The 27,261-nt window shown below is 40.6% G+C and overlaps 2 protein-coding genes across 3 annotated transcripts in view; one reads left to right on the forward strand and one right to left on the reverse strand.

The window, feature by feature from the left end:
• The first annotated feature begins 257 nt into the window (after positions 1-257).
• LOC133519120 (peptidyl-prolyl cis-trans isomerase-like) lies at positions 258-1,992 on the forward strand. Of its 2 annotated transcripts, XM_061853056.1 has the most exons (3): positions 258-519; positions 607-1,172; positions 1,903-1,992. In XM_061853056.1, the coding sequence occupies exons 2-3, from the start codon at positions 608-610 to the stop codon at positions 1,941-1,943; spliced, it is 606 nt and encodes a 201-aa protein (XP_061709040.1). In that variant the 5' UTR covers positions 258-519; position 607; the 3' UTR covers positions 1,944-1,992. The 2 variants fall into 2 exon arrangements, with proteins under 2 accessions (XP_061709040.1, XP_061709041.1); XM_061853057.1 differs by lacking the exon at positions 1,903-1,992 and having other exon boundaries at positions 262-519; positions 607-1,276.
• The window catches only part of LOC133519121 (solute carrier organic anion transporter family member 3A1-like), a 76,945-nt gene continuing 51,665 nt past the window's right edge, over positions 1,982-27,261 (reverse strand). The window contains exons 5-19 of the mRNA XM_061853058.1: positions 26,949-27,078; positions 26,148-26,364; positions 25,309-25,490; positions 24,740-24,881; positions 16,270-16,377; positions 15,219-15,452; positions 14,053-14,217; positions 11,145-11,346; positions 10,699-10,871; positions 10,002-10,230; positions 8,270-8,461; positions 7,480-7,628; positions 6,339-6,484; positions 4,966-5,187; positions 1,982-4,359 (exon numbers count right to left, since the gene is read on the reverse strand). Of these exons, the coding sequence (XP_061709042.1) occupies positions 4,150-4,359; positions 4,966-5,187; positions 6,339-6,484; positions 7,480-7,628; positions 8,270-8,461; positions 10,002-10,230; positions 10,699-10,871; positions 11,145-11,346; positions 14,053-14,217; positions 15,219-15,452; positions 16,270-16,377; positions 24,740-24,881; positions 25,309-25,490; positions 26,148-26,364; positions 26,949-27,078 (2,701 nt within the window). The 3' untranslated portion in view covers positions 1,982-4,149. The remainder of the gene's footprint in view (positions 4,360-4,965; positions 5,188-6,338; positions 6,485-7,479; positions 7,629-8,269; positions 8,462-10,001; positions 10,231-10,698; positions 10,872-11,144; positions 11,347-14,052; positions 14,218-15,218; positions 15,453-16,269; positions 16,378-24,739; positions 24,882-25,308; positions 25,491-26,147; positions 26,365-26,948; positions 27,079-27,261) is intronic.

Consider the following 27,261-nt stretch of genomic DNA (forward strand, 5'->3'; position numbering starts at 1 on the left):
ATCAGGCCCGAAATGAAACCAGATCGGGCCCGACAAATAATATTTTTCCGTATCACTAAACATTATATTTCAAATATTGTAAACGATGTGCTGATATTTGGTGAAACGGAAAACGATTATCAGGCCCGACATCGGGATTGATTTCGGGCCCGATAGAGAGAAGTGGGGATGTAATTGTCGCTTAATTTGGCAGTGATTTTGATAGCCCAGACGGCAGACGGTGCAAGTGTTATTTAACTTATTTATTTCCTTCATATTTTAAACGAAAGTAATGCAGGCATATTTCATGATAGAGGACACGATGAGGATAGAGGACACGATAATTCGATTTTTTTTTGTTTGTTTGAAATTTGATGATATTTACTCCTATTTGTCAATGACAATTAGCTTGATTGAGCTGTCAGTTTAGGCGTGCTCGGAGGATTGTTTTAGGTTAAATTATAATTTTTCGAATTGATATCGCTGGCAGAGTTTCGTGGTATTTTTTATTTTAGTGACCCGAACATCAACGTGTTCAAGGTAAAAACATTCACGGTGAAGTCGGTGAATATGATACTATACCACAAACGACTTACAATTCATGTTAAATTATTTTATCCATTTCAGGATGTCGGTGGCAACTATGTTACGGCGCTCTATTATTAACGGAACAGTGTATTCAGCTGCTGCACTACGTTATGCCTCAACTCAACAGGAAAAGAAGGTTTTCTTCGATATCACTGCGGACGGCGAGCCTCTTGGCCGAATTGTGATGAAACTTCATACTGAAGAGGTACCGAAAACGGCAGAAAACTTTAGAGCACTTTGCACAGGAGAAAAGGGATTCGGCTACAAAGGTTCTTCGTTTCACAGAATTATTCCCAGTTTTATGTGCCAGGGTGGTGATTTTACTAACCATAATGGTACTGGTGGCAAATCTATTTATGGGCGCACTTTCAAGGACGAGAACTTTAAGCTGAAGCACACTGGCCCTGGAATCCTGTCCATGGCTAATGCTGGCCCTGATACTAATGGTTCTCAGTTCTTTATCACAACAGCCGCCACTCCCTGGCTGGACCGCAGGCATGTTGTTTTCGGTGCTGTAGTTGAAGGGATGGATATTGTGCAAAAAATGGAAAAGTTGGGTTCCAAGGGTGGGCAAGTATCCAAGAAAGTTGTTATCAATGAATGTGGTGAGTTAGATTAAGTGTTACAGTTGTAGATAATTATGATGGCATTTGTTATGTTAATAGTATAGAATAAGTATACTGTTAAGTAAAATGTAGATCTTGTAGAATGTGGTTTTTATTACCAGTATTTAGTAATTATGAGTTTATTATGCAGTCCTTTGTATTTCCATCATATAACCCAGCATTTAGTCCATTCTTGTCCCCCATAAAAACTAGATTTAGATTGTGTAAACCCTTAATAGTCTAACAACTTGTTGCTGTCTCTCCATGTAGGTAGTTAGGTACCCCGTGACACAGTCAGAAGTGTACCTCACACCAAGCAGATTCTAAATTTATTAAATTGTCAAAAAAACTCTTAAAAGGTATTGACTTTGGCTTCAAGTAGGCCTTTCAAACATACAAGACACTTGTCCGGTGTATGGGAAAGAAAGAAGAGGATATATCTAGAATGTGTTTTTTCCTCACATTGGGAACTGCCATATCAATACCTCTTTATTCAGAACCTATTATGTAAAGTTCAATAATACAAATGCAGATGTTTGTATTTCTAATCTTGGTATCAAATTCACCTTCATAAAAAGTCATGCTTTCTCATTATTTTGTGGTACTAAAAATATTGTAGGTTTAATTTATTTTTATAGCTACTCAGGAGCACCATACTGTAAATGTAAAGTATCTGCTTGAGTTGAATAATATAATGATGAAAATGAGTTCTCCCTATTCTTTTCATCAGGAGAGATGGAAGAAGAGGTTGCTGTGGAGAAGGCTCAGTGATCTGTCCAAGTCTTCTTTAGTATTTAAATAAAGCAAGATTTTAAAATAAGTATGCAATTTTATTATTGACTAAATGCAACAAATTAGTTTTGGAGTTGCTATCTTCAACCATTTCCTTCCAAGATTCAGATAACAACTTTACAAATACAACTAAGTCAGTATCAAGTCTTAACATCTATTGTAATAAGGCATTTTTAGATAAAACACTCTCTTTCATATCAAACTATTTATCTCTTTTAACAAATATATTACATGGATGACTTACTAATTTCCTTTGTCTTTTCTGCAATAAATATATATTGCTTTAAAATACTTGCTCCATAATAAAATAATACTCTACCATAATAATTGATTACTTATTTCAACACATCAGCCCGAGAATTGACATTTTTTAACTCACCAAAGAAATTTGTAGAACATATTTAAAGTCTAAGATTATTATCATATAAAATTTACAGGAAGTGAGCCATGAAAAAACTACTTTACAAATTAAATTAACATTATCCAAATATAAAAATAATATTTACAACTTAAATATTTAAAAAAAATAAACAAATGTACATCAAGTTATAAAACCAAAATTATAACCAGCAGTCATCACCATCTTGAGATCATAATAAATAAATATAAAATTGACATATACATATCTTTTTACATACCTTTATTATATAGCTTGTGATTGGTGCCAATCGCAGTGAAAATGTTGATAAGTTTTTTTTACAAGTTTAAGGGAATGTTATGATGCCAGATTAGGTGTAAAATATTGTGCTTTACAATTAAAAAAAAAAGTTACTTAGTGTTTATTATATGTGCAAGCAGAAGTTTTAATTGTAGAAGAAGGCAGGATAGATTTCATTTGTACAAAAGTTGTAGGCCAGCAATCAAACCAGAACTTGAACTTTGAGTCATGTGGCACTTTTTGATTTTAATGTTAATATTTTGATTTAAAAAAACAACAAAATGGCAGTGATTTGCGTGGGCATATCACAACAGAAATTAGATGGTCTAAAGCACAATCACGATAATTACAATAATTCTAATCAATAAAAGCTGTTGCAAACATGTTTTTTTGTACATAAATAAAGTTATAATTATTGAAATCAAAACGTGTAATTAAAATGATTGAGCTATGCATCTATTATGTGTGTGCTATATTATTTCATTTTAGTCTTCTCATATTTTAGAAAAGTAAAATGTTGAATAAATTAAGTACAAAATATATCTAATTAGTCTGTAAATAGTGCATTGCATGAATGCAGAAAATAATATTTACAATTTAATCATACATACCAATTCAATAAAGTATTCTTAATGTGTAAGATTTTAAAATGAATGCACTTGTATATGTTATGTTTCATTGACAAGAATACATCTGAAGTATTTCTTATTTTTATCAACAATAATCTATGAACAAGGTCGTTAATTAATTAAAACTATTAATTAAGCCAAGGATTCATTAGGGGACAAATGTCCCGTGCCAAATGTCGACGACATGTCATGCGACGTCAGAAAACAGTGACTGCAAAATTTTGCCTGGCAAATTGTGTCGCGGGACATCGCTCCACATTTATTTCCTAGCTAGTGAATCCTTAGCTTTATAAGAAAAGCTACGGTGAAAACCCGAGTGTAAATATACTGAATATTTATATCTAACACAAGCACATGGGGAAAGTTTATATCGCAGTCCGAATTTACCATTCTTATAGGGGTTTTATTTATTAACCGATATGATATCGACGCCTACTGTAACACTTTAAATGAGTTTACATTAAAAGGCTACCATTTAAGAGAATGCGTACGATAAAACTGCGGTATATTCTCTTTAAATTTTATTCACAGCGGCTCCCGATCGATCAAGTTCACTATAGTTTTATGGGGGTTTTCTACTGAGATAGATCTCTTTAAAGCGTCGTAACTACATAGATATGATCCAAATCACTCATTCAGTACTATCGCTACTATTCGACAGGACATGAGCTCGAGCGGAGCCCAATTTCACTAAATATCACTATACGCTCGGAAGCGGGACCACAGATAACTCACTTTTTCTAACGCGCTCATATCTAACGAAAGACATTTGCTGCTGAAGGAAACGACTACCGCTAGAAGTAAATATATATATTTTATTAATCTAGGGCAGAAAACAGCTTTCAGATGTACGGGCACGTCAGGAGATACGAGTTTTCTGGGGATAAACATGTCCCACTCAGACGCAGGGGTCGTGCGGCGGGCGAGACGGAGGCGGAGCGAGCTGGTCGACGCTGCGGCCCTTCTGCAGCTGCAGGCCGAGCTCCCGCGGCTCCAGCGTGATGTGGTGCGACGCCGTGCGCTGGTGGCGCTGCGGCGCCGGCCGCAGCTCGCGCGACCCGGTGCGGCGGTGGCGCAGCGCGCCCGACTCCAGCAGCCGTTTGCTCTCCTGCAACAATATTTATTTACATTGATTTATGACCGTCTAATCAGGTTATTGAACCGATTACGAAACTAATTAGACTGATGAAAAGTAGGCGACCTCTGTACCGACTTCGACGTGACAAAGTCCGAGTGCCATTATAAACGTTATATTTTCTTAGTAATTTGACGTTCTGTCCCTACAAAGTCAGCTCGGTCCGTGGCTTATAAAATCCATTTGTTGCAGTCTCACGTGACCGCTGCCATACATGAGGCGGGGACCAATGGGAATGCACCGAAAAACCAATAGCTAATAGCTTTATTTTACGTTGTCGAAAGTGAATATTCTCATTAGGTACAGTCAGCATCAAAAGTAGCGGATGAAACAACGCGCCAAAAATATCTGATATTCCGTATAACTTTTCCAAATGTAGATAATTTTCTAAAACTCGCGTTCAAAAATACATCTTTTACAGTCTTAGGTCTTCTACATTAAAGACATCACTTTTTGGTTAGCTATTACAGAATGGTAGATACTTATGAAGCGTTATTTCACCCGCTACTTTTGATGCTGACTGTACATTAAGCCAATCAGTTAGGCTAATTGTGTTAAGAACAAATCAGTAGCATTTACCTCGTCGCCACACAAATGTGGCGCCAGCGGGAGCACGCTGAGGTCGAGGTTCTCGACGCTCTTGAGCGCGAGCTGCTTGAGCTGGTCGAGGCTGAGGTCGCGCGAGCCGGAGCGCGAGTGCGACTTGTAGTGGGTGCTCTCCAGCTGGATGGTCTTGGAGTCGTTGCGGAGGTGCCGCGACGCCACCAGCACGCGCGAGCTCTTGCGCGCTGTTTGCGACTCCTGCGAGTAGATCTAAGTAATTACTTCCCCGAGTCACAGTAATAGTACATTACTATAGAGGCCGGGAAACGTAGGGTTGCACGCCAAGTAGATATAGACGGCTGAACGTAGCGAAGCCGGATAGAGATACGCGGCCTGAAACCCTGTTTCTCGCCGAGATTTGTATAGTGCTTTTCTCAAACATGTAATTAAAACAAAAAATTGTAGTCAATTTGTTTTGTGGTGACCTACTCGGCTCGCTACTCTACCAGCGGTGCCTTACGCGCGCAAGACCGCGCGCCTGCGCGATGCGCCACCGCCGTTTCTTAGCAACGAATATGCACAACAGATCACCGTACCAAGCTAACTGAAAAATATTATTTGTTGATGGTTGAATGCCAAGACGGTGTGTCACAATTTGACGTTAAAAAACAAAAGAAGGTAGCTTTACAGTCCTAGGTGTGTAAGGCTGTATGAAATTCCTTTACATATCATCTTCACTCTTCGCACCTGATATGTAGTATTTCCGAACCTAATTTGACGTAAGTCATGTCATCATTTCATTGCATGTTTGAGAAAATATTATTTGTTGATAGTTGAATGCCAAGATGTCACAATTTGACGTTAAAAAACAAAAGAAGGTTGCTTTACAGTCCTAGGTGTGTAAGGCAGTATGAAATTCCTTTACATATCATTTTCACTCATCGCACCTGATATGTAGTATTTCCGGACCTAATTTGACGTAAGTCATGTCATCATTTCATAGCAAGTTTGAGAAAATATTATTTGTTGATGGTTGAATGCCAAGACGTTGTCACAATTTGAAGTTAAAAAACAAAAGAAGGTTGCTTTACAGTCCTAGGTGTGTAAGGCAGTATGAAATTCCTTTAAATATCATCTTCACTTATCGCACATGATATGTAGTATTTCCGGACCTAATTTGACGTAAGTCATGTCATGATTTCATAGCAAGTTTCAGAAAAATTATAAGTAAGTAGTATTTTGTAGTTATTGTGTGGCTTTCTATGTCAAAATCAAAAGGTCGTGCGCTGGATGTAGGCCTTGGTTCCGCGTCGGCATCGAGCGGTGATGTGGCCGCCGAGCTCAGTTCCGACGTCTCGTCCGACCGGCACCCACTCGTGTTGAAATAATCAAGAGTAAGAGTAATGTACCTGCGAGTACTGCGAGTCCGTGCGCTGGATGGAGGCCCGCGGCTCCGCGTCGGCCTCGAGCGGCGACGTGGCCGCAGAGCTCAGGCCCGATGTCAAGCCCGATCGGAAACCGCTCGCGTTGTCCGCCGACGGCAACTCTTCGAATACTGAAATTATCGATAAATATGTTATTAACGTGATTATGACCAGAAATATAAACGTGATAGGCGATTGATTACATGGAGCCAAAGTACGTACAGTGGTAATGCAATTTTGCGAACGGGTGTACCATTTCCGTCGCGTCAATTTAGCCACCAAAAACGGTGTCTTCCCAGTGTTACGCCATAAATCGTCTGCAATATGTAATGCTTTGCGTATATTCACTACGCAAACTTCGCGGAACCACTAGAAGCAACGTCCCGGTGTCGCCATAGATTAGAAATTATAGTTTGTCACTGAATCACGTAGCCAAAAACGCCGCAAAGCCCACGCATCCCGTAGGTAGGTAGGTGGTCGGTATGGATAGTTACGTTTGTCGAGGCTGATGATGGAGCCGGCCAGGTCGCGCGCGTCGAGGGGCGGCGCCTGCTCGAGGTGGCGGCGGCGCCGCACGAGCCACCAGTCCGCCAGGAAGATGCCGAGGGCCACGCATCCTGTAGGTAGGTAGGTGGTCGGTATGGATAGTTACGTTTGTCGAGGCTGATGATGGAGCCGGCCAGGTCGCGCGCGTCGAGGGGCGGCGCCTGCTCGAGGTGGCGGCGGCGCCGCACGAGCCACCAGTCCGCCAGGAAGATGCCGAGGGCCACGCATCCTGTAGGTAGGTAGGTGGTCGGTATGGATAGTTACGTTTGTCGAGGCTGATGATGGAGCCGGCCAGGTCGCGCGCGTCGAGGGGCGGCGCCTGCTCGAGGTGGCGGCGGCGCCGCACGAGCCACCAGTCCGCCAGGAAGATGCCGAGGGCCACGCATCCTGTAGGTAGGTAGGTGGTCGGTATGGATAGTTACGTTTGTCGAGGCTGATGATGGAGCCGGCCAGGTCGCGCGCGTCGAGGGGCGGCGCCTGCTCGAGGTGGCGGCGGCGCCGCACGAGCCACCAGTCCGCCAGGAAGATGCCGAGGGCCACGCATCCTGTAGGTAGGTAGGTGGTCGGTATGGATAGTTACGTTTGTCGAGGCTGATGATGGAGCCGGCCAGGTCGCGCGCGTCGAGGGGCGGCGCCTGCTCGAGGTGGCGGCGGCGCCGCACGAGCCACCAGTCCGCCAGGAAGATGCCGAGGGCCACGATCTTGATGCCGCCACACAACCCCACGTATCTGTAAAACAGTCTTTTTATGATTTTGTTCTCCATACAATTTCAATCTTTAATGGCCAAAAACATGCAATATAGGGAGGGAGCGAGGATATGTCAAAATGCCAAGTTTAGGTATCCGACACAGAGTGCTTCAACGGTAGAGGTATTACCTCCGATTGGCGTGATGTATCAAAGTTTATACTGATTTTGGACGCTTGCAACACCAGAGGTGATATGCGCGTTGCGCGACGGCGAGCGGTGCGGTAATAGAAAGTGGCCGTTGGCATCATGTCCTACATTTCTTCAGAGCACAGCCCATTGTACAAGCGTATAACACACACAAGGAGGCAAAGTCTAAAGGTTTCATAACTAGGTTCAGTATCTTAGAATTTTCACTTAAGTATATACATTTATTACCCTTTCTAGGGCAACAGCCTCAAAAAAGACCACCATATAACCTTTTTGTATTTTTTTTCGTTTTTTGAGAAAAAATAAATTTTTCAGTCTTGCCCGTTAAACGGTTAAATCAAATAACGTAAACAAGAACTTTAATTATAAACTTTAAAAGAGTCTCAAGATAAATGAATTTAATGACAGGTTTTGGCTGCTATTATTGAACGCAATAAGAAATGTAAGGCAATCACAAAAAAATAGAACACGTACCTGAACCGAAACTGTTCTATGTCGTAGAGCAAACACCGGCCGCCCGTCTCGCCGCTGCAGGACTTGTTCCACAGGATGCAGGTGGAGTCGATGAGGTTCCCGAACACGATGGGCGCGGGGATGTAGCCGAACAGCCGGAAGATCACGAACTGCATGCCGAGCGCGAACGAACGCTCCTCTTCACTCACGGACCTGGAAAAGAGAGCATTATTTAGACAAGGAACGTACGACGAGTTTTGAGTGTAAACTGATTCGCAGCCAGTATTACAGTCCGTGCACCAAGTCCGAGATTTGGCATGTAGTCAAATAGGTTTTCCGCCGGGGCTTCCATTTTAGTTCATCCTGTATTGCTAACCAATGGAACATAATTTAAAATCGGGTGATAGTGTCTGCGAATGATATGGCCCATAGAAATATGAAAAATCGAGTGATGTGACTGACTGATCCGCCTAAATGCCAGTAAAATATTACAATGTTAGTTTTTTTTTAAATCGGACAAAAACGGATGACCTCGCTGTACTCACCGGAGCACGATCATGAGCAGCGGCATCTGCGTGACGGCCACCACGAAGGTCATGAAGAACAGCAGCACGAGGAAGGGGAAGATGGTGTTGCAGGGCGGGTTGCAGGCGCCGGCCGTGGCGACCGGCACCACCGTGACCTCGCTGTACTCACCGGAGCACGATCATGAGCAGCGGCATCTGCGTGACGGCCACCACGAAGGTCATGAAGAACAGCAGCACGAGGAAGGGGAAGATGGTGTTGCAGGGCGGGTTGCAGGCGCCGGCCGTGGCGACCGGCACCACCGTGACCTCGCTGTACTCACCGGAGCACGATCATGAGCAGCGGCATCTGCGTGACGGCCACCACGAAGGTCATGAAGAACAGCAGCACGAGGAAGGGGAAGATGGTGTTGCAGGGCGGGTTGCAGGCGCCGGCCGTGGCGACCGGCACCACCGTGACCTCGCTGTACTCACCGGAGCACGATCATGAGCAGCGGCATCTGCGTGACGGCCACCACGAAGGTCATGAAGAACAGCAGCACGAGGAAGGGGAAGATGGTGTTGCAGGGCGGGTTGCAGGCGCCGGCCGTGGCGACCGGCACCACCGTGACCTCGCTGTACTCACCGGAGCACGATCATGAGCAGCGGCATCTGCGTGACGGCCACCACGAAGGTCATGAAGAACAGCAGCACGAGGAAGGGGAAGATGGTGTTGCAGGGCGGGTTGCAGGCGCCGGCCGTGGCGACCGGCACCACCGTGACCTCGCTGTACTCACCGGAGCACGATCATGAGCAGCGGCATCTGCGTGACGGCCACCACGAAGGTCATGAAGAACAGCAGCACGAGGAAGGGGAAGATGGTGTTGCAGGGCGGGTTGCAGGCGCCGGCCGTGGCGACCGGCACCACCGTGACCTCGCTGTACTCACCGGAGCACGATCATGAGCAGCGGCATCTGCGTGACGGCCACCACGAAGGTCATGAAGAACAGCAGCACGAGGAAGGGGAAGATGGTGTTGCAGGGCGGGTTGCAGGCGCCGGCCGTGGCGACCGGCACCACCGTGACCTCGCTGTACTCACCGGAGCACGATCATGAGCAGCGGCATCTGCGTGACGGCCACCACGAAGGTCATGAAGAACAGCAGCACGAGGAAGGGGAAGATGGTGTTGCAGGGCGGGTTGCAGGCGCCGGCCGTGGCGACCGGCACCACCGTGACCTCGCTGTACTCACCGGAGCACGATCATGAGCAGCGGCATCTGCGTGACGGCCACCACGAAGGTCATGAAGAACAGCAGCACGAGGAAGGGGAAGATGGTGTTGCAGGGCGGGTTGCAGGCGCCGGCCGTGGCGACCGGCACCACCGTGACCTCGCTGTACTCGCGCGCGCCGGCGGCGGTGAGCGCGGCCGCGGAGGCGCCGTTCAGGACGCCCGGCATGCCGCGCGCGTTGCCCGCCACGCCTAACGAGAACATTCTTTTTAAACAAGCTCAAAATTATCGAAGTTATGCGTTAAGTCTTTGGTGGTGAGCTACCGATGCCGCTACGTAGCGCTGACAGGCTAAAGCATCATAATATTTGTGTCCAGTGATTAAGTCGTAAAAAGCGTAAATATCAGGAAAACATTAGATAATTTTTTAATAAAACTTTAAGTGCGATTCGTGTGGTCCTGGATACTCCAAACCCAAAACCGAACATCCCCTTGTTTGACAGAGACGCTTCCACTTCCAAATTACAGAGAATTGTAAAGGTATCAGTTTTTATTTATGTATTAAGGTTTGCCAACAGGTGTAATACAAATACAATCGGACTTAAATAATAACCACAAAAATCATACCGGAGTATTCACCCAATTATAGGCAAACACAACTTGCTAATACATAACACAACTTACAATAACCTATTTATGAAAAATTGTGGGTTCACTTACAGGCACAGTTGGCGAAGTTTGACCGCGAGGAGAAGGAGTCGGAACAGCCCGCGTGGCACGGCGAGAAGTACGTGAGCCCGTTGTTGCCGCACACCGGCTCCATGTCCGTCTCCGTGCACAGGCAGTTGAAGTTGCACGCCGCTGTCAGGTTCACCTTGAACGGCTCCAGGTTACTGCAAGTACAGATACACGTGTGTATTTAGTCAAACATTAAATACGACTGAAACAGCGCTAGGTATAAAGTTATCTGCCAAACAAGTGGTAAACAGTTCGGAGTAAGTAACAACTAGGGCAGAGGTAACTCGCGAGCTGCATATATTCTTTGGAGCTACGATTGCGGCTCTTCATGTCACTCAAAAAATTTACACTTAATGTTCTTAGACCATTAAAACAACATTTGCGACTCTGAGATTCCTACTACATCTAGGATATAGATTCTAACCAACCTGGCATTCGTATACGGAATAGTGGTCCCGGCCATCTGGATGTTATCGCAGCCCAGGAAGAACAACAGCGCGTAGCACGAGAGGCATATAGTGTTGGAGATCAGTACGAACTGAACGGCACCCTTGGGTCGCAGTTCGAGCCGCTTCAGCAGGCAGCCGCCCATGAATATACCGATGCATGCTCCGGGAATAGCAATGGATCCTGGAAAACATTTCGTAATAAGATCTTTGTTTCACAGCAGAATAACAAGATTGAGATTCATGCGTTTCCGTGAACTTGACTAGATTTTACGGATTGATGGCTCCGTAAACTCAAATAATATTCTGTATTATTTCCGTAAATCACACTGAAAAAAATAGATAGCCGAACTGGTTTTGTAACTTTACTAAATAACTAAACTACGGTTATAAGACAATAAACTTTGCATAAATTTACAAACTTATTTTGTAGTGTATACCCAGTACCTGAACACTGATAGCCAAACACGGTTTTGTAACATATAACACATAGTTCGCAAGTCAAAATTTTTGTGTAAACTGTAACCAAAATTTTGTTACAGTTATGCAAACATTTCTTTCAGTGCATTACGAGCCACGATTAGTACTCACGACCTCAGGGCCCTCAGGGTCGAAAGTCAGACGCATGGACTATTCGGGCACCACAGTTTGTGGCATCGCAACATAAGAAATTAAGACGGGCCATAATTAGCATAAGTTATATCGTAATTTAAAAGTTCCGCAAAGTTCAGATGAAATCCAATATAGAGTGTTGGGCTCGCAGTAATATGCTTATATGAAATGTATCGGCATATTCAAACCAAATGCCAATCATCAATCACTAAACACCAATAAAAGCCTGTAGGACATAGGCACTGAATAATTCACGTGTCGCGTAGCAACATGTTAAAGCTGTTTTTAATACTTCGTTGTTGTAGGACAGTAATAGACTTAGGAAACAAGTATCTATTCTGTGCCATAACCCGGCAAACTTACTACGTCAATAAACAAATATGATTCAAAATAGACATTGGCATGATGGACGTCTAGGAATCTAACACGGTCAACAAAATGTGTTACATGTTTGAATGTTCCGCGATTAAAAACTAGAACTGACCCCATAAAGGAAATCTAAATGATTAATGTATTCCTTGCTCTAAAGAGCGGCGCAATGACGCATTGAAGTTGAAACCGTTTGAATTATAGTCTAGTGGTAGTAGTAGGTATTTTTTCTGTTACTAAGGAGCAATTTACGTAATATTCTTATTTGGCACTTTATTGATTGAGGAACAAATTTAAACAATAGGCCTTGACATGCTTGATAGATAGTTCACATAAAGCACATAGTTTTGGAGCTAAATGCCGCTTCTTATCGTAGTGTGACAACAAACTTACGCCAAGGTTAAATGCATATATAAAACTTGCTCAATAGTTCTCATTTATTGTTAAATTATTGCTTGTATCAAAATTAGCGTGCATATGAGTAACATCTTTCTAAAAGTTTTATAGGTACTAACTATTAGAGTGGGATGAAATGTAGATGTATGTTTTTTTAAATATTTTATTCTTTTTTTAATACAAGTATTAAATTAAATAAAAAAACGTATAAATTACAATAATATAAATATATATAATCCGAGGAAACTACAAAACTTAAAACCACACACACAACAAGATCTAAAAATAAATAATACTAGTTTTAAAATAAAATAATAAAAAATTATCCCCTGCGGCATGGTGCCGATGCTAGCAGAATTTCCTCGCCGTATCAAGACTTATTCATTGAGCGAGGAAGCTACCAGCTCTGTGGTCACCGGTGACCTCTGTAGTCCTTTTGGATAGTAAAAACAGGTTGTTGTTTTTTATTTATTCAAAGAACAAACGTCTATGGATAAAATAGCATGTTTCTTTGCAGCAGTATTTATTTACAATGCAGCGCGGCCAATGGTCAATGTATAATTATCAGAATTAGAGCGTCGACCAACAAACAAGTCTGACCGTAATGCAGATTGTATAGTGATTTTTGCCAGCGTATACGTTATTGTGTATTTTGGACATAAAACGTTGCTATAACTGAGAAATACCTACACATAAAACTCCACAGGCTCCACGGCATGTAATCCCGTGCACCAGGTTGTTGGCCAGGGACCTAAGGGTATAATTATTCTGGACTCACCCGTGAAGGCACTGGCTTGGCTTTTGCATAGACTGAACTGTTCTCCAAGCATTTCGGTAGGAACACGACAAACCAGGACAGGACCATAAGCTCCATGCAAGCATCGAGGCAAGGCACCACGTAACGGGTTGGCTTAAATTATTGAGAAGTTTTATTTTAGAATACACAAAAAAAAAGATAATAAGCTATTAGTTTTTGGATAATATAATGACGAACTGGAGCATATTCGACATTATAAGCAAACACAACCTATAACATAAAGTCCACCTTAGATTTTTTGTGTTTTCTGACTGTCCGCATAATGCTTTGGACAACGTTTTGGTCAATATTCACAACTGTCTTTTTTTTACTATTAATTTTAATTATTTTGGCCTATTACCTTCTCGTCCATTAAAGGCCATCCTTCACAATATTATTCCACTGAAAATTGCCCACAGATCTGCAATTTATAGCGCTTTAGGAACGTTCGGAGAGTTGCATGTTTTGGTAAAAATGTATGTGATGGTGTTTTTGACTAATTTTAGGCGCTTGTGGCAAAAGTACTAAATGATTCAATACTTCCGAACGTCCTTAAGGCTCGACTACTCGAAGGTTTTTGGTAAATTTAAAGTACATTTATGTTTTACAGTATTGTCTTTATTCTCTGGTTTTCGAAAATAAAATTTCTCATTACTACCACCCCGCCAACCCCTTACACAGGGTAATTGAGTACGAGTCTAGTCGTAACAGACTCACCCGTGAAAACACTGGCCTGACTCTTGCCGAGACTGAACTGCGTCTCCAAGTATTTCGGTAGGAACACGACGAACCCGGACACGATCATGAGCTCCATGCAAGCACCGAGGCACGTCACAACGTACACTGGGTTCTTGAGCAGTCTCCACATTGATACTGGGATATCTGAAATACAAAGACAAGGATTAAATTTACAACATACAAATCGTGTCATTCACAACGACGCGTGACTTGACTTCTATTGTTACGTTTTTAAAGGTTAGATTTGACAAATCGGTGCGTCATCGTGGATGACACGAACTATAATGTTATTAAACTTATTAATTGGAAAAATAACAAATGAGATAAAAGAAGGCGGTAATTACGGTTGTGTGACGTCAGTTGTAAATGTAAACTATAATATTTTGATATTGTGAAACCCAGTCCGACGTCCGGGTTATTTTTTACAGCCTATCTATCCGCTGTTTTATAGTTTCTTAAATTAGCGAAAAGTAAAAGTATGTAGGTGATTTTACGATAGCAAACTATTCCGTCCAATTTATACCATAAAACGCTATTGAAGACAATAAGTGCATTAGAAAATGTAAGACGTGGATATAACCACCGCCTCAAGACAATCGAATTGTTTGTTAGTAATATCAGAGGAGCCGATGCATTTGTTTGCTTAGACGAGCTATTCTAGGATGCGCGAGCAATGTTTGTAAACATTATTGAGACTCAACAACATCAGTCAGTGATCGTTTCATTCACTTTATCATGAGAAGATTCATGTTATGGTGAATAGGCATAGCTAATTCTTTATTTGATTTATCAAGACAAAATTGTATGTTCGCCATGTTGCAGATTTTCAGTGGTACACAGTCCAGTTCAATAAAACATATACATCAATAAAAGGACGAAGGATTGCGTAGCATTTCAATAATCAATGTTCAAATTAGTCGTCGACATGACCGGTACTGACATATTAAAATATATATAAAGTACGCACATTATTGCTGTATGTAACCTGCTTGTACCGACACTATCTCGGCGCCAAATAGAATCTTGTCACGCTTTCAAATATGTAAAGTATATTTTTTGAATGGCGTAGTCATATCTAAATTAGTAATCCTATTTTAGGGCATGAATTGCCTAAGCCAGATAAACAGTATGACTGACCAACCTACCTTTTATATCCTTGCCATAGCCCGTGTCCTTTATATCGGACGGCGGTTTCACTGGAGGCTTAGCGGTCCCCGAGCCGCTAGCCGCGGCCGCTTTCTCCACGAGCCTGATCTTCTCTTTCTCTCGCACCAGCACCTTCGGGAACGAGAAGAAAGGGACGGCGACCAGTATCAGGAGGAAGCCGCAGAGCAGGAAGCCGCCCCACCACATACCGACCCATCGGTGGTCGTATTGATCTAAAATAATGAATTTCATATAATGTATATTCTTCACTAGTAGTAGTAAATAGTTACCATCGGTATCAACTTGGTGGTAACTAGTGGGAGACGCACGATTATCAACGGCATGTTAGTTTTCACAGATGTTTATGATTAGCGCCATTACATTTAATTTGGTTACAACTTTTTTACCCATCACATTATGTTATAAAATTGAAAATGTGGTAAATATATTGGATCATCAACAGTTAATCTGTCAAAAAAGATTTATCCAGTCAAATTCAATTATGCGGCAACACAACACATACATAATAGCCAATATTGCCGCGTAATTTAATTTGATAGGTTCAACTTACTCATTGTATTATGTACATGGTAGCAATCTTATCGTAAATCAAACTGAAAATCGGCTTATAATACTTACGTTATTTTCTAACTCAACATAATATCGAATTGTTACAACATGTTTAAAACGGTTTATTAACTCTTCCGTGATTAAAAATCTGAATAAAAATTATTTCGCTTCACGCAACCAGACACGACACAAACCACGCCAATATTTATTCTTCATACAGCTTTTATTTGATAACCGAACATGTACTTAGTATAGGTATAAAATTGTGTACTAATCACGTATGTACTTTATGCCGTTATTCATAAACGTCCTAAAAACCTAAAATAACTAAAATAATCTATCATTGTGACATTTCGTGTTTGTTATTTTTAAATTATTGATGTTTGTACAGTTCATGAATAAATGATGAACATTTGCATAAAATATTCATGAGTGTAGTAGGTAGGTAGGTACCGCTATTCTTGGTATGCTTTTACTTACCTATTTCTATAATTTGTCCCGAAAAGGAATCCATGTGAAAGGAGAGCAGATAGGCACCGAGAAGAAATCCAAGCACGGGTCCGAAGGCAGCCATACTGTACATACATCCTGCAAGGGAATAAGTGGCGTTAAATAAAAATATTTTTTTTTTATCACACTTGCTGATCATAAAGTGACGTATTTCACGCAGCTTTTGCAGGAGTTATTGGTTCTTGTGTCATTACCGATTTTGAAGACGACATCACGGTTTACTATACAATTAAAACAAAAAATTATACTTTGCTGATCCGCGAAAATATAACGTGCTAGTCAATCAGTGCTAACCCGTTATACTTACTTGCGTATTTTTACATGCAATTAATGTTTCCACCCTCCCACCGCAAAAAAAAATACGCAAATAAATATATCAACCCACCAAAAGTACGAAACTCGACACGTGTTTCGCCTCTCTACGAGGCATCCTCAGGCGATGCTGGAGATGTTGACGGTCTGACGTCCCACACCTGAAAAAATGTCATGTAAAAATACGCAAGTATAACGGATTAGCACTGATTGACTAGCACGTTATATTTTCGCGGATCAGCATAGTAATGCTTTTGTTTCAATTAGTATGGATTTCCGCAAAGTAACGCCTGATTCTATTAATTAGTTTACGCTTTATATTTAGTATGATTTTTTGGAATTACGGCTCTCATACTCGCTATTTCGAAAAGAGCCCCTGTTTGAATATTACGATATTTAGCTTCATACGAGTATAACTCCCAAACCTAAGAATCTAACTCATTACATTCTTATGATAATGAATGCATCAACCCAAAAACTATGAATGCATAGTCTCTGTCTCATTGTCATCAGTCCGTTAAACAAGACAAAGTTCAATAAAATACTTAGTATGTTTGTTTAATAAAATATTCCCTTTCCTGTTCAAACATCAATAAAAAATTGCTATCAAACATGTGTACATACTTCAATTCAACCATGTGTCCGTATGATTTAATTGCTATAAAACCGCGTTCATAATAGCGTAAACAAGTTCCAAATAATTGAAGCAGGTGCGCTGAAAGGAAACCACCGCGGTGAATGCACAAAACGAAGCTTATGAAGCAAATCAGACGGCATCGAGGGAGCATGTATGCAGCTAGTCAGTTACTTCCTTCACGAAACATTTCGTCTCGGCTGTAAACAAGTATCTAATAAAATTTGACCTGTACATCCGTGAATAAGAAGATCATACTTATACTGGTAAGCCTGAGATTATGCAGTAAATGAGCGATTTGAACAGCCCAGCGCTGCGATTCGCTTCTAGACATACGGCTGAAACTAGGTCAGTGTTGCTCGTCGTTGCGGCAGGCTTTGGTAACAAATATCTATGACTGATGGGCCAAGCCCGGGCGTCGCGTGAGCCCGCCGCTGCATTCACCCATTTTGTTATTTCACCGTGGACCTTGAACTTCGGGCTAGATTTAAATATTGCAGTTTTATGGATTTTATTTGGAGTTGTAGGTGCTTGGTACTGAGTGTGCTGACATTTAAGAAATTGATACGTATGAATACTCGAAAAAATGAACGTGTTCTGAGCGAGGTAAAGGTTTATTTAAGATCGAGAATATACAGCCGGGCTAGCACAGGAGTGGCGCACAGTATCTTGCCCGCGAGATAGACTACCCGTTCCTCTTTAATGAATACAGTTAGAACAAGGCAGGTAGTCATCTCGCGGGAGAGATACTGTCGCGCCCCTCCTGTGCTAGGCCTACAGGTCTATCTACATATTGTAAAGTTAAAGCTTAGTATTTGAATTAATTAAATAATGCATACTTGAGTATTTAGCTGACTGTTCGTGACAAAAAGCTTGAGCGATAACTGAGCCCACCCACATTGAGCAATAACTGATTTGGTTAATAGCAGCAATAGCAGTTCGATTAGTCGTTATAGTTGGTGTCATCCACGATGATGCGCAGATTTGTCTAATCTAACCTTTACTAACATGGCAATATGAGTCGAGGCACGCGTCGTCGTGAATGACACGATCTATACATTCTATGGGTCATTACATTACGTCAATATATCAAAAGTTATTTAAAATCTTCTGACTCAGAAAGGAGTAGGTACTCCATACTAGGAAGTGTAACATTTCATCTCGACTGCCGAGGCTTAAGGACCGTGCCAGAATGATAGTGGACAACTTTATGATCATATAAATACTTGTTTCTGTGTCAAAGAGTAAAACTTTTTAGTCGTTTATAAAGGCCAGTTAAGTGTATTTTTTGACAGTGACAAATACCAGTTTAAATTCTAATGCATTATCAAGATGGCACGAATAAACTTAGAAGTTCGCAAAAATATTTTGGACGACTGGTGCAAATTAAAGGGTATGACGTTCAGAAAACTCGCTAAAAAGTATAACGTTAGTCCATCAGGTGTGCACAAATTAATAAAAAAGTTCGGTGAAACTACTAGTTTACAAGATCTGCCTAAGTCTGGCAGAAAGCGAGGTACGTGGGACTCGTCACTGGAGAAGAAAGTGATGCGGATGTTTCTACAAAAACCGTCCCTTTCGGTACGAGACGCCGCGAAAAAAGCCAATACGTCGTCTTCGACGATTCAGCGAATCAAACTCAGGTGTAACTTAAAAACATACAAGAAACAAAAACAGCCCAAACGAGATGATAAGCAGACGGCAGCTGTCCGAAAACGTACTAGAAAACTCTACGATATTGTACTAACCAAAAAAAGCTATGCATAATAATGGACGATGAAACATATTGTAAGTTTGATTTTAAAACCTTACCAGGACCCCAGTTCATCACGGTACCCGCTAGTAAAAAGGTTAATCAAAAGGATAATGCCATCTGTATTGAGAAATTCGGCAAGAAGATATTAGTTTGGCAGGCAATCTGTCAATGCGGGATGCGGTCTAAAGCATTCTTTACCACAGAAAATTTGAACACCGAATTATATCGCAAGGAGTGCTTGCAGAAAAGGCTGCTACCCTTCATCAAAAGGCACAGGATACCGACTTTATTTTGGCCAGACTTGGCATCATGCCATTATTCTAAGGTCACACTAGAATGGTATAAAACCAACAAAGTGGACGTAGTTCAAAAATACATGAACCCGCCTAACTGCCCCGAAGTCCGGCCTATTGAAAGATACTGGGCTATAATGAAGCGGCACCTACAAAAAAATGACAAAGCTGCAACGTCAGTCAATGACTTCAAGAAAAAGTGGAATAGGGCATCAGAAAAAGTGACGGACTTCGTCGTCCAAAATCTGATGAAGAATATAAAAAAGAAAGTCAGATTGCAAGCAAAATAAGTAGTTAACAGTGAATTCCTAAAAATAGTTTATTAAGAGGATGTTAAAGTTTGGTTTATTTTATGTTTTATTTTTATATATTACTCAGAATTTAAAAAATGCACCTTTCCAGTTGTCCACTATCATTCTGGCACGGTCCTTAAACTTGAAAGCTCTAAGCCGGGGTCGGCAGGCTCTAGGTGGGCTCAGCTTTTCTAAATGCCAAGTTGAACAAGAATAGTAGGTATGTACTCTCGAAGTTCATGTAATTACTTTTTAAAATCTTAATTACGAATTTGAAAATTATATGAAGTCAAAAAAATATTAGATTAGCTAGTGTTTGCTAGGTTGTGTTTTAATTTGACAAAACGAAATTATGACATCTTTAGACAATACGTACATAATAATATATTAAACTAAAAAAAACGCTTGGTTAGCACAATAATGATATATTTAATAGAACCTAGAGACATATAATTCAATAGAAAAAAACGTTAATATCCCAATAGATCTTAGCCGCACCCTGTCCTCGACGCTAGGAATGTTTTTCAAAGTAATAGCTTCTGGTATCGCGTGTTCGGCTTCCAGTATTCGCTTCATATTCCATTCATATGGCAATTAGGTAGGTCTGCTCTAAACAAGAACCTTTCGTCTTTGAACAATTACTTTTATAATATAAATGACCCTTGTGAAAGTCTAAGAATAGGTAAGTGTCCTTCACATTAAAAGTAGGGCGGAAAGGAAACGGGAATGGATCATTCTAGACGGTTCAAGCGTCTCTTGAGCGCGCCGCACCTGTAGGGCCTTATTAAAACCCTTCGCTTCGGTGCTATTGCAAAGTCGCAATACATCGACGGAGTAAAAATCGATTTCGGTTACATATGAAAGGTTCCCAGTACGTATTGATTTTAGATTGGAATTGAGAGATTACTATGTATAATCCAAACAATATGGTAAGGACAGTTGGTACAAATACAAATGCGCCCTTGGGGCTACTGCGCCTACGCCCACTTACGAGGAAAAGCGGTCACAGTTGGAGCTTTTGAGTGGCGTCTAGTCAGCGCTAGGAAAAATGGCGTCGCTGTGCAGTTGCGCCAACGTTGCGTCGAGCAGCAGCCATTAGATATGGTTGGACGACGATTCTCGGGAGACGCTAAAATAGTGGGAGGTGGTCCACAACACAATGGAAACAAATTTACTGTCAGGGTTAGGAAACCCTGACAGTAAATTTGTTTTAGTCGAATTAAGAGAAGTTGCCTCATCCCATCTGTGCTATTACCCAGATATGTGTATGCGCTATTTATAACTGAAACCGAAACTTTCGTCGGACACTACCAAAAATACAGTTTCGGCGCGGGCGAACGCGGGCGAAAGGTTCAGCAGTTTTATGCCGAAACCGAACCTTCAGCAAAAACATGATTCTTTGTATTTTTACGCCGAAGCCGAAGTGAAACGGAAACTTCGTCGGTCGGACACTAATATAATTAAAAACAAAACCACGACAGTCCTAACTTAAAAGTAATTGTTGTTGATATACATCTCTCAGTAATATTTGGGTTGAAGTTGATGTAATTGTAATTTGTATACAGTATACTACTGATTCTACAGCTCGATTGCGTGTGTGATCACATCTACATCCATTATACAATTGTATTTTAATTTGAACTTGAAGTCGCTATGACAACATTGTCATTTGACATGATAATTACGGATATTGCTTCGCCTCAAATTGTTACTCACGCCACTCGCCTTTTTTGACCTCTCTTAAACAACGGTTGCATAAAATACTATAATATACAGTATATGCTTATAAATATTAATTACAATAATATGCCGGTTTATTTATATTCAGTATATTCAGGCTGCCACCGCCTTACTTTGGACTACGACTAGGTATTTTGTGTAATTTTACTTTTTCCTTAAAATTAAGTAACTCTTTTTATGCGAAAACATGATGTTATATTGATAATAAAAATATATATAACAGAGGTTATGTTATTAAAAGTTAACGAATAATGTGCCATAAATAATATTTACGAACTATCAGATTGACCATTGTTAGTATTGAATCGATTTCAAATGAAGAAAAGAAGAAGACCTCCAGTGCCCAGGGCTGGGGATCAAACCAGTGTCTTCTGCATTCGCGGCATATGCCATAACCACTAGCCGTATCACGGCGGTCAAAAATTCTCCTCTATATGCAATGTTTAAAGGGAACAACTTTGTTTCTTTGAACAACTCTAGGTTCAAAAGGGTACTGTATGGTAAGGTATTAAAAAAAACCTTATATCACAAATGCCGTGTATTACAATTATTTTTCAAAACACCGGTAATAAATTGGTACATCCGTTTTGGAGATACTGTTCGGACTTAATTAAATTCGTTTAAAAAAATTTAATTTTCTCAAACGACCTCTCAACCTCATTCACACCCTTCTAATTTCACTCACCAGGTGGCGCTGTTAAAATTAATTCATCAAAATAGTACATTACGATACAAGTGCGAAAAATAGGAAATTCGAAACGAGTGGCGATAAATTAAAACACGACCGAAGGGAGTGTTTTAAATCGACACGAGTTGCGAATTACCTATTCGCACATGTATCGTACAACGTTTTACAATACATATGGCCCTTTAAATGTTCGACACAGTAACGTAATATGCTACTTCTCGCACTAGTGCTATAAAGTAGCCCCATATGTACTGTAAAGTATATTTGCTTTCAAAAGTGAGTAATGCTAGATGGTTCCACTGTTGTATACGTAAAGGCCTAAGTTTGTTCCGGCGAGCTGATGGCAGTGGTGGGTAGGTCAAGGGCGCGCGTGAAGTTTGTTAGTCACGGCCGTGGGGAGCGTCATTCACGACATGACATATTGCACCTCGCCTAGCCTAAAATATTTGCCTTGTATTTGACGATTAATAGTGACGAGCGTATTATACGATTACTTATTGCATATTTAAAAAGATATTTATTGTTTGCATTTCCATTGAACAGCGGCAACATATGAAATGTTCTTTACGGTGAATGACATAGCTATACGGGCAGTTACAATAAGTAAGCGTCTTCAAGGTCTTGACAGATGATAGGACTTGCAGCTTAAATTACGCCATCTGGATTAAAGGTTAGGTCAATCCAATCAGTAATGTTTTAGAGAATTCGGTATAAGGTTAATATCTTTATAGTTACTGCTGTACACACGGTATAAAGTAAGCTCGGTGTAATAGTCGAACTGCTATTAAATCGAATAAATCGTCTCATAAATATGGTACTACGCTCTTATTACACTGGAATAAGATGCTATGGGACATATTTTTGAGTGAGATGTGTACACCCATATTTTTACACTTGACACATAGTACATACTTGTACTTGTACGTATGTACTATGTCGTCGCTTACGGAAAAAAAAAACATCATCATTGTACCTACCAAGTAGGTAAGCATTGGATTCCGTATTCATAGGCTGCGCTATCAATAAGAATGACACATGCATTTAAATTACATTCAACAGACAGGCATCTGCTTTTTATTTCTCCCTAGAGCCGAAATAATATTATGTAATCATTGTATATGTCAATAAAAATAAATTGTCAAGACACGCAAGAATAGCACGTGCGGGTTCAACAGCCTTCATTTATTAAATGTGTCCTGCAGTTTTACGAGTTACGACAGCCCACATCCATGATTCAGCGGTAGCGTATTTATGTAACGACCCCAGCGAGAATTCAAGATTTGATGTACCCATTCTGAGGCCTCCGAGCTAGGTACATCATATTAGGAGGAATTATGACTTAACAGACTACCGAAAAAAGATGAGGATCCTTTATTCGACTGTTTTTTAGTCACATCTGGCTTAATGTCATGTCAATAACGGCACGTGGCAATGTAACTCCAAAAACATTTTATTTACACATCATGTCGATTTAGAACTTTTCAAGTGAGTCATGTAATTTTATTTTCTTATTCCTTGTGATGAATGAAAGTTATATGGTATATAGTTAGTATAAAACCCAGGAACATAAACAATAGACACTAAAACTCTTCAATAGCAAATTGAATCTGCAAGTCTAATTCATACAAAACAAACGCAATAGGGACTACGTGGATAATTCCTTATCATATTAGTACTTTGGTAAGTCGGAACAATACTGCGGCAGTTTCACTGCGGCAAATTAGTTTGAGTGACAAAGTAAGTACTAAAGCAATAAACTAATTTGACGGGTGCTTCTTTTATATTGCCATTATGGATGTAATGGGCTCGTGTGGGACGTGAAAGTAATATTAATAGTGCTAAAACAAAATAAAAACATCGTATAAAAGAGCTGACAAGTGGATAAATTAATAATAATTATCTATGGATTCGAATTTACCAACCGAGCGTGATTGAGAGATTTATGTACTTCGGGGCGAGACAGGATAGAATTAATAAAGCAAATCTGGCCACAAGGTTCGACGAACTTCTTTATGTCTGCTAGTAAATGGCAGAGCAGTGCGGTTATACGAGCACACGGCACTAGTCAAGGCATGACAATAAAGCCGTGGAATATAGTGCCACCTCTCTAAGGTCGAAGGGAACAGAAGGTCAACGATTTATGGCAGTGGATAAATGGCGAAGTTAGCTGTAATTTGTTCCCCAACTGCGATTTATACGGAGTAACATGAGCCACGGCGCACCCCGAACTCGTTTTTACAACACGGTCAAAGTATTCGGACAACTCGCTCCTATCATATGTAATATGTAGGATGAACGCGTCGTAATGACGTTATGAAACCAGGTGTACAGAATCAGTTATTTTGGTCTCTGATCTGTTTGTCTGTACTGTACTTAAACCGTTGCTTCGTCCATGTTTGTAGCGGACAAAAGATTTTATGACGTGAATATTAAACTAACATCTCGCTCGAGGATATAAGAGCGTGTGAAGGCATGTTTAAGTAAATAAACATATTGGTCTCCATACCTATTACGTTCCGGATTCCGTTTTAAAGAATTGTGGTGCCTTCTCCTTGGTAATACAAGAAGCGGCAATCGGTAGCCGAAATCTAGGAACACTGTATGCTTCTTATCGATCAATCGTTAGACAAGCTGTTAGATTGAGTAGAAGCGAAGTTAAGAGCGTCGCTGAAGGCAGCAAGGTGTGTGAGCTATTGAAGTTTTTCTAAACCTAGGAGAACGTACCTATATACATGCTGGATGACTCTGGTCGCACGTGGTCGTCGACGTAGGTGGTGCCGAGCGTTAGCAGCGGCGAGCCGCCGCAGCCCAGCAGCAGTTGCGCCACCACGAACACCATCACCGGCAGGAACGTGCTCGGTGAGCTCTGTTTATAATATTTATTCCTGAGTTAAGACTGCTAATACCCGTCCCGACTGCTAAGTGATACAGGATACCCAAAATATTGGATAGTGGTGCCAGTTATTTATATTTGATTTCTTATTTATTAGATAGGTAGGCGGTTTTGCCTTACCGCGTACCCAATGTCACTTCCTAAATTGAGACAAATCTATCGATTCTTATAAGGTAGGGCCGAGGTGCCTAATAAATATAGATGTTTTCTTTTCTTAACTTTCTCTTGGCAGTCCAATCCTATATAGAAAAGTTGTTTCTTTTTTGGTGAACGATTATAACTTAGTTTTCTAATTAAGTACTTAACGATAATAATGACATGAATGCGTTTGATAAAAAGAAAATAATGCACTGTTTCGAAATAAAGGGGCTTGCACTCGTAAGAGAGGGAAAGTTCTTACCTTAATGCAATTTTCCGGCCTCAAGTTATTAGGAGACAGGCCTTGAGCTAGAATATTCTTCTCCGGTGGCCGGTAACATATATTATCGGCTGATTTATTGTTTACCGTCATTTCGCTATTAATTTCTGCTATAAAGTGAGGCACCACGAATACTAACGAACCGATGCCCATTATTACCGCACCTAAAAAACAAATGGATAAGTCCTTTTAGGTATTTGATTGATTGTGATTATTATAAGTAACTTAACTAGAGAACATTTACTTATCCAGGAGTATATCTATATATTAACATCTGTCCAATTTCCTTTCATAGGTCAAACCTCTCGCGTCGCGTTCCTATTACAGTTCAAGCCTCTTATGGTTGAGCTTAAATTAAAAAATAATTCGAAAAAAAATATCGCATTTTTATTACGTTATGTAAAATTTCCAAAAAATTCTACAAAAAAATTTACGCGACAGCTACTCCATATAAAAATGAACTGTCATAGGGACCATCATTCAACGCGAGAGGTAGGTATAAGTAGTAGGCCTTGTAAAATATCTACCTGGATAATTAAACGCCAAGTTAAAAGTTTGAACACATTAAAAAAAAATACTGGTAATGGTATCATTTCTCAAACTATGAATACAGAGGTGCATTTCAGCCATTTTCAGGTATATTATAAGCCATAAATTTATATTAGCATAATCGAATGAGTGCCGAAAAACATAATAAACTTCGGTAGGTTTGAAAAATGCCTTCTATTACTAGTAATAAAGAAATTGGCAACAAAAACAGACTATTCGCTGCCTATTGGCGTTGAGACTCAATGGGATAATGGGTTCATAGAATTTCATACCGACTGCGATCCAAACAGGAATGTGCCGTCGACTGCCGAGATACGACACGAAGATTACGGTAATAACGTTGCCGATCTCGTAGCTGCTCGCGATGAGCCCCGAGAGGCTCGACGGGATCTCGAACCGTTTCTCGATCGTCGTGATCACGGAGTTTATGTAGCCGGAGCTTAGCGCTTGTTGAAGCGTCACGAGGATCGAGAGGAAAAATACAAATACCTGCAAATGGAATATTATTAAAAAGTAGTCTTTTAAGCAGCTTGGCATGTCTGCGGTTTTAGTTGACTAGTAGAAGTATGTAGGTAACTTATCAAATAGTCGTTGCGTTGTGATCGATTTTAAACATATGAGTTGACTAATTTAAGCACATTTCTTGAAAGAGCTGTTTGTACTCATTTCGACGAGTTTCTTGACATAAAGTCAAGCATCAAAATAAAGTAAAATTACAAGATACCGGCGGCTTATATTTGCAGTAAGAAATAATGATACAAGTTTGCATAATATACATTTCAACCCATGTAACACGTCTTGTTAAATACATACTTTGATTACTCGTAAATTTATGACTCCGATAATTTGTTTTACAGAGAATACGAACGAATTATAGAGTTTGTGAATATGTATGTATATGTTTGTGAAGTCGAAGTTTAATAGTATTGATTTAACCTTTTACAATATTCCAGGATCGTAGGTACAGTCAGTGCATAGAGATTTGTATGCAAAGGTGCTAAGCAAATAGGATTGCTGACTGTACAACAGGTGTATGATTAAATTTTTAATGTTTAGTAACACTAAAAACTTACTTTAATACTAGAAAATCTCTGAATGAATAGCGGCCTCCATGATAAGATACCGCAGTCGCGTGCATCATGAGGAATGTCCAAAATTTCTGGGAATAACTGGTGAGGTTTCTCTCTTTCTCTCTCGCGTTCTCTGTAAAGAAACCACATATTAAAAACACAATATTTTCAAAGAACCTTGCAAAGAGCTTGGTTATTGAAGATGCCTTATAAGATATTATAAAATGTAATACCGTGTGGTGGTACGCCTGCCTGCACATCAAAGCCAAGTGAATCTCAGCCTTCAGTGTCCTGAACTTCACGGACATTTGTGGTT

Source organism: Cydia pomonella, chromosome 6 (genome assembly GCF_033807575.1).
Source record: "Cydia pomonella isolate Wapato2018A chromosome 6, ilCydPomo1, whole genome shotgun sequence".
Classification (NCBI taxonomy): Eukaryota; Metazoa; Arthropoda; class Insecta; order Lepidoptera; family Tortricidae; genus Cydia; species Cydia pomonella.

Coding starts and splice junctions, on each gene's coding strand:
- LOC133519120 (XM_061853056.1), top strand. CDS start 608: ATGTCGGTGGCAACTATGTTACGGCGCTCTATTATTAACGGAACAGTG. Junction 1,173..1,902: donor AGTTGTTATCAATGAATGTG/GTGAGTTAGATT, acceptor TCTTTTCATCAG/GAGAGATGGAAGAAGAGGTT.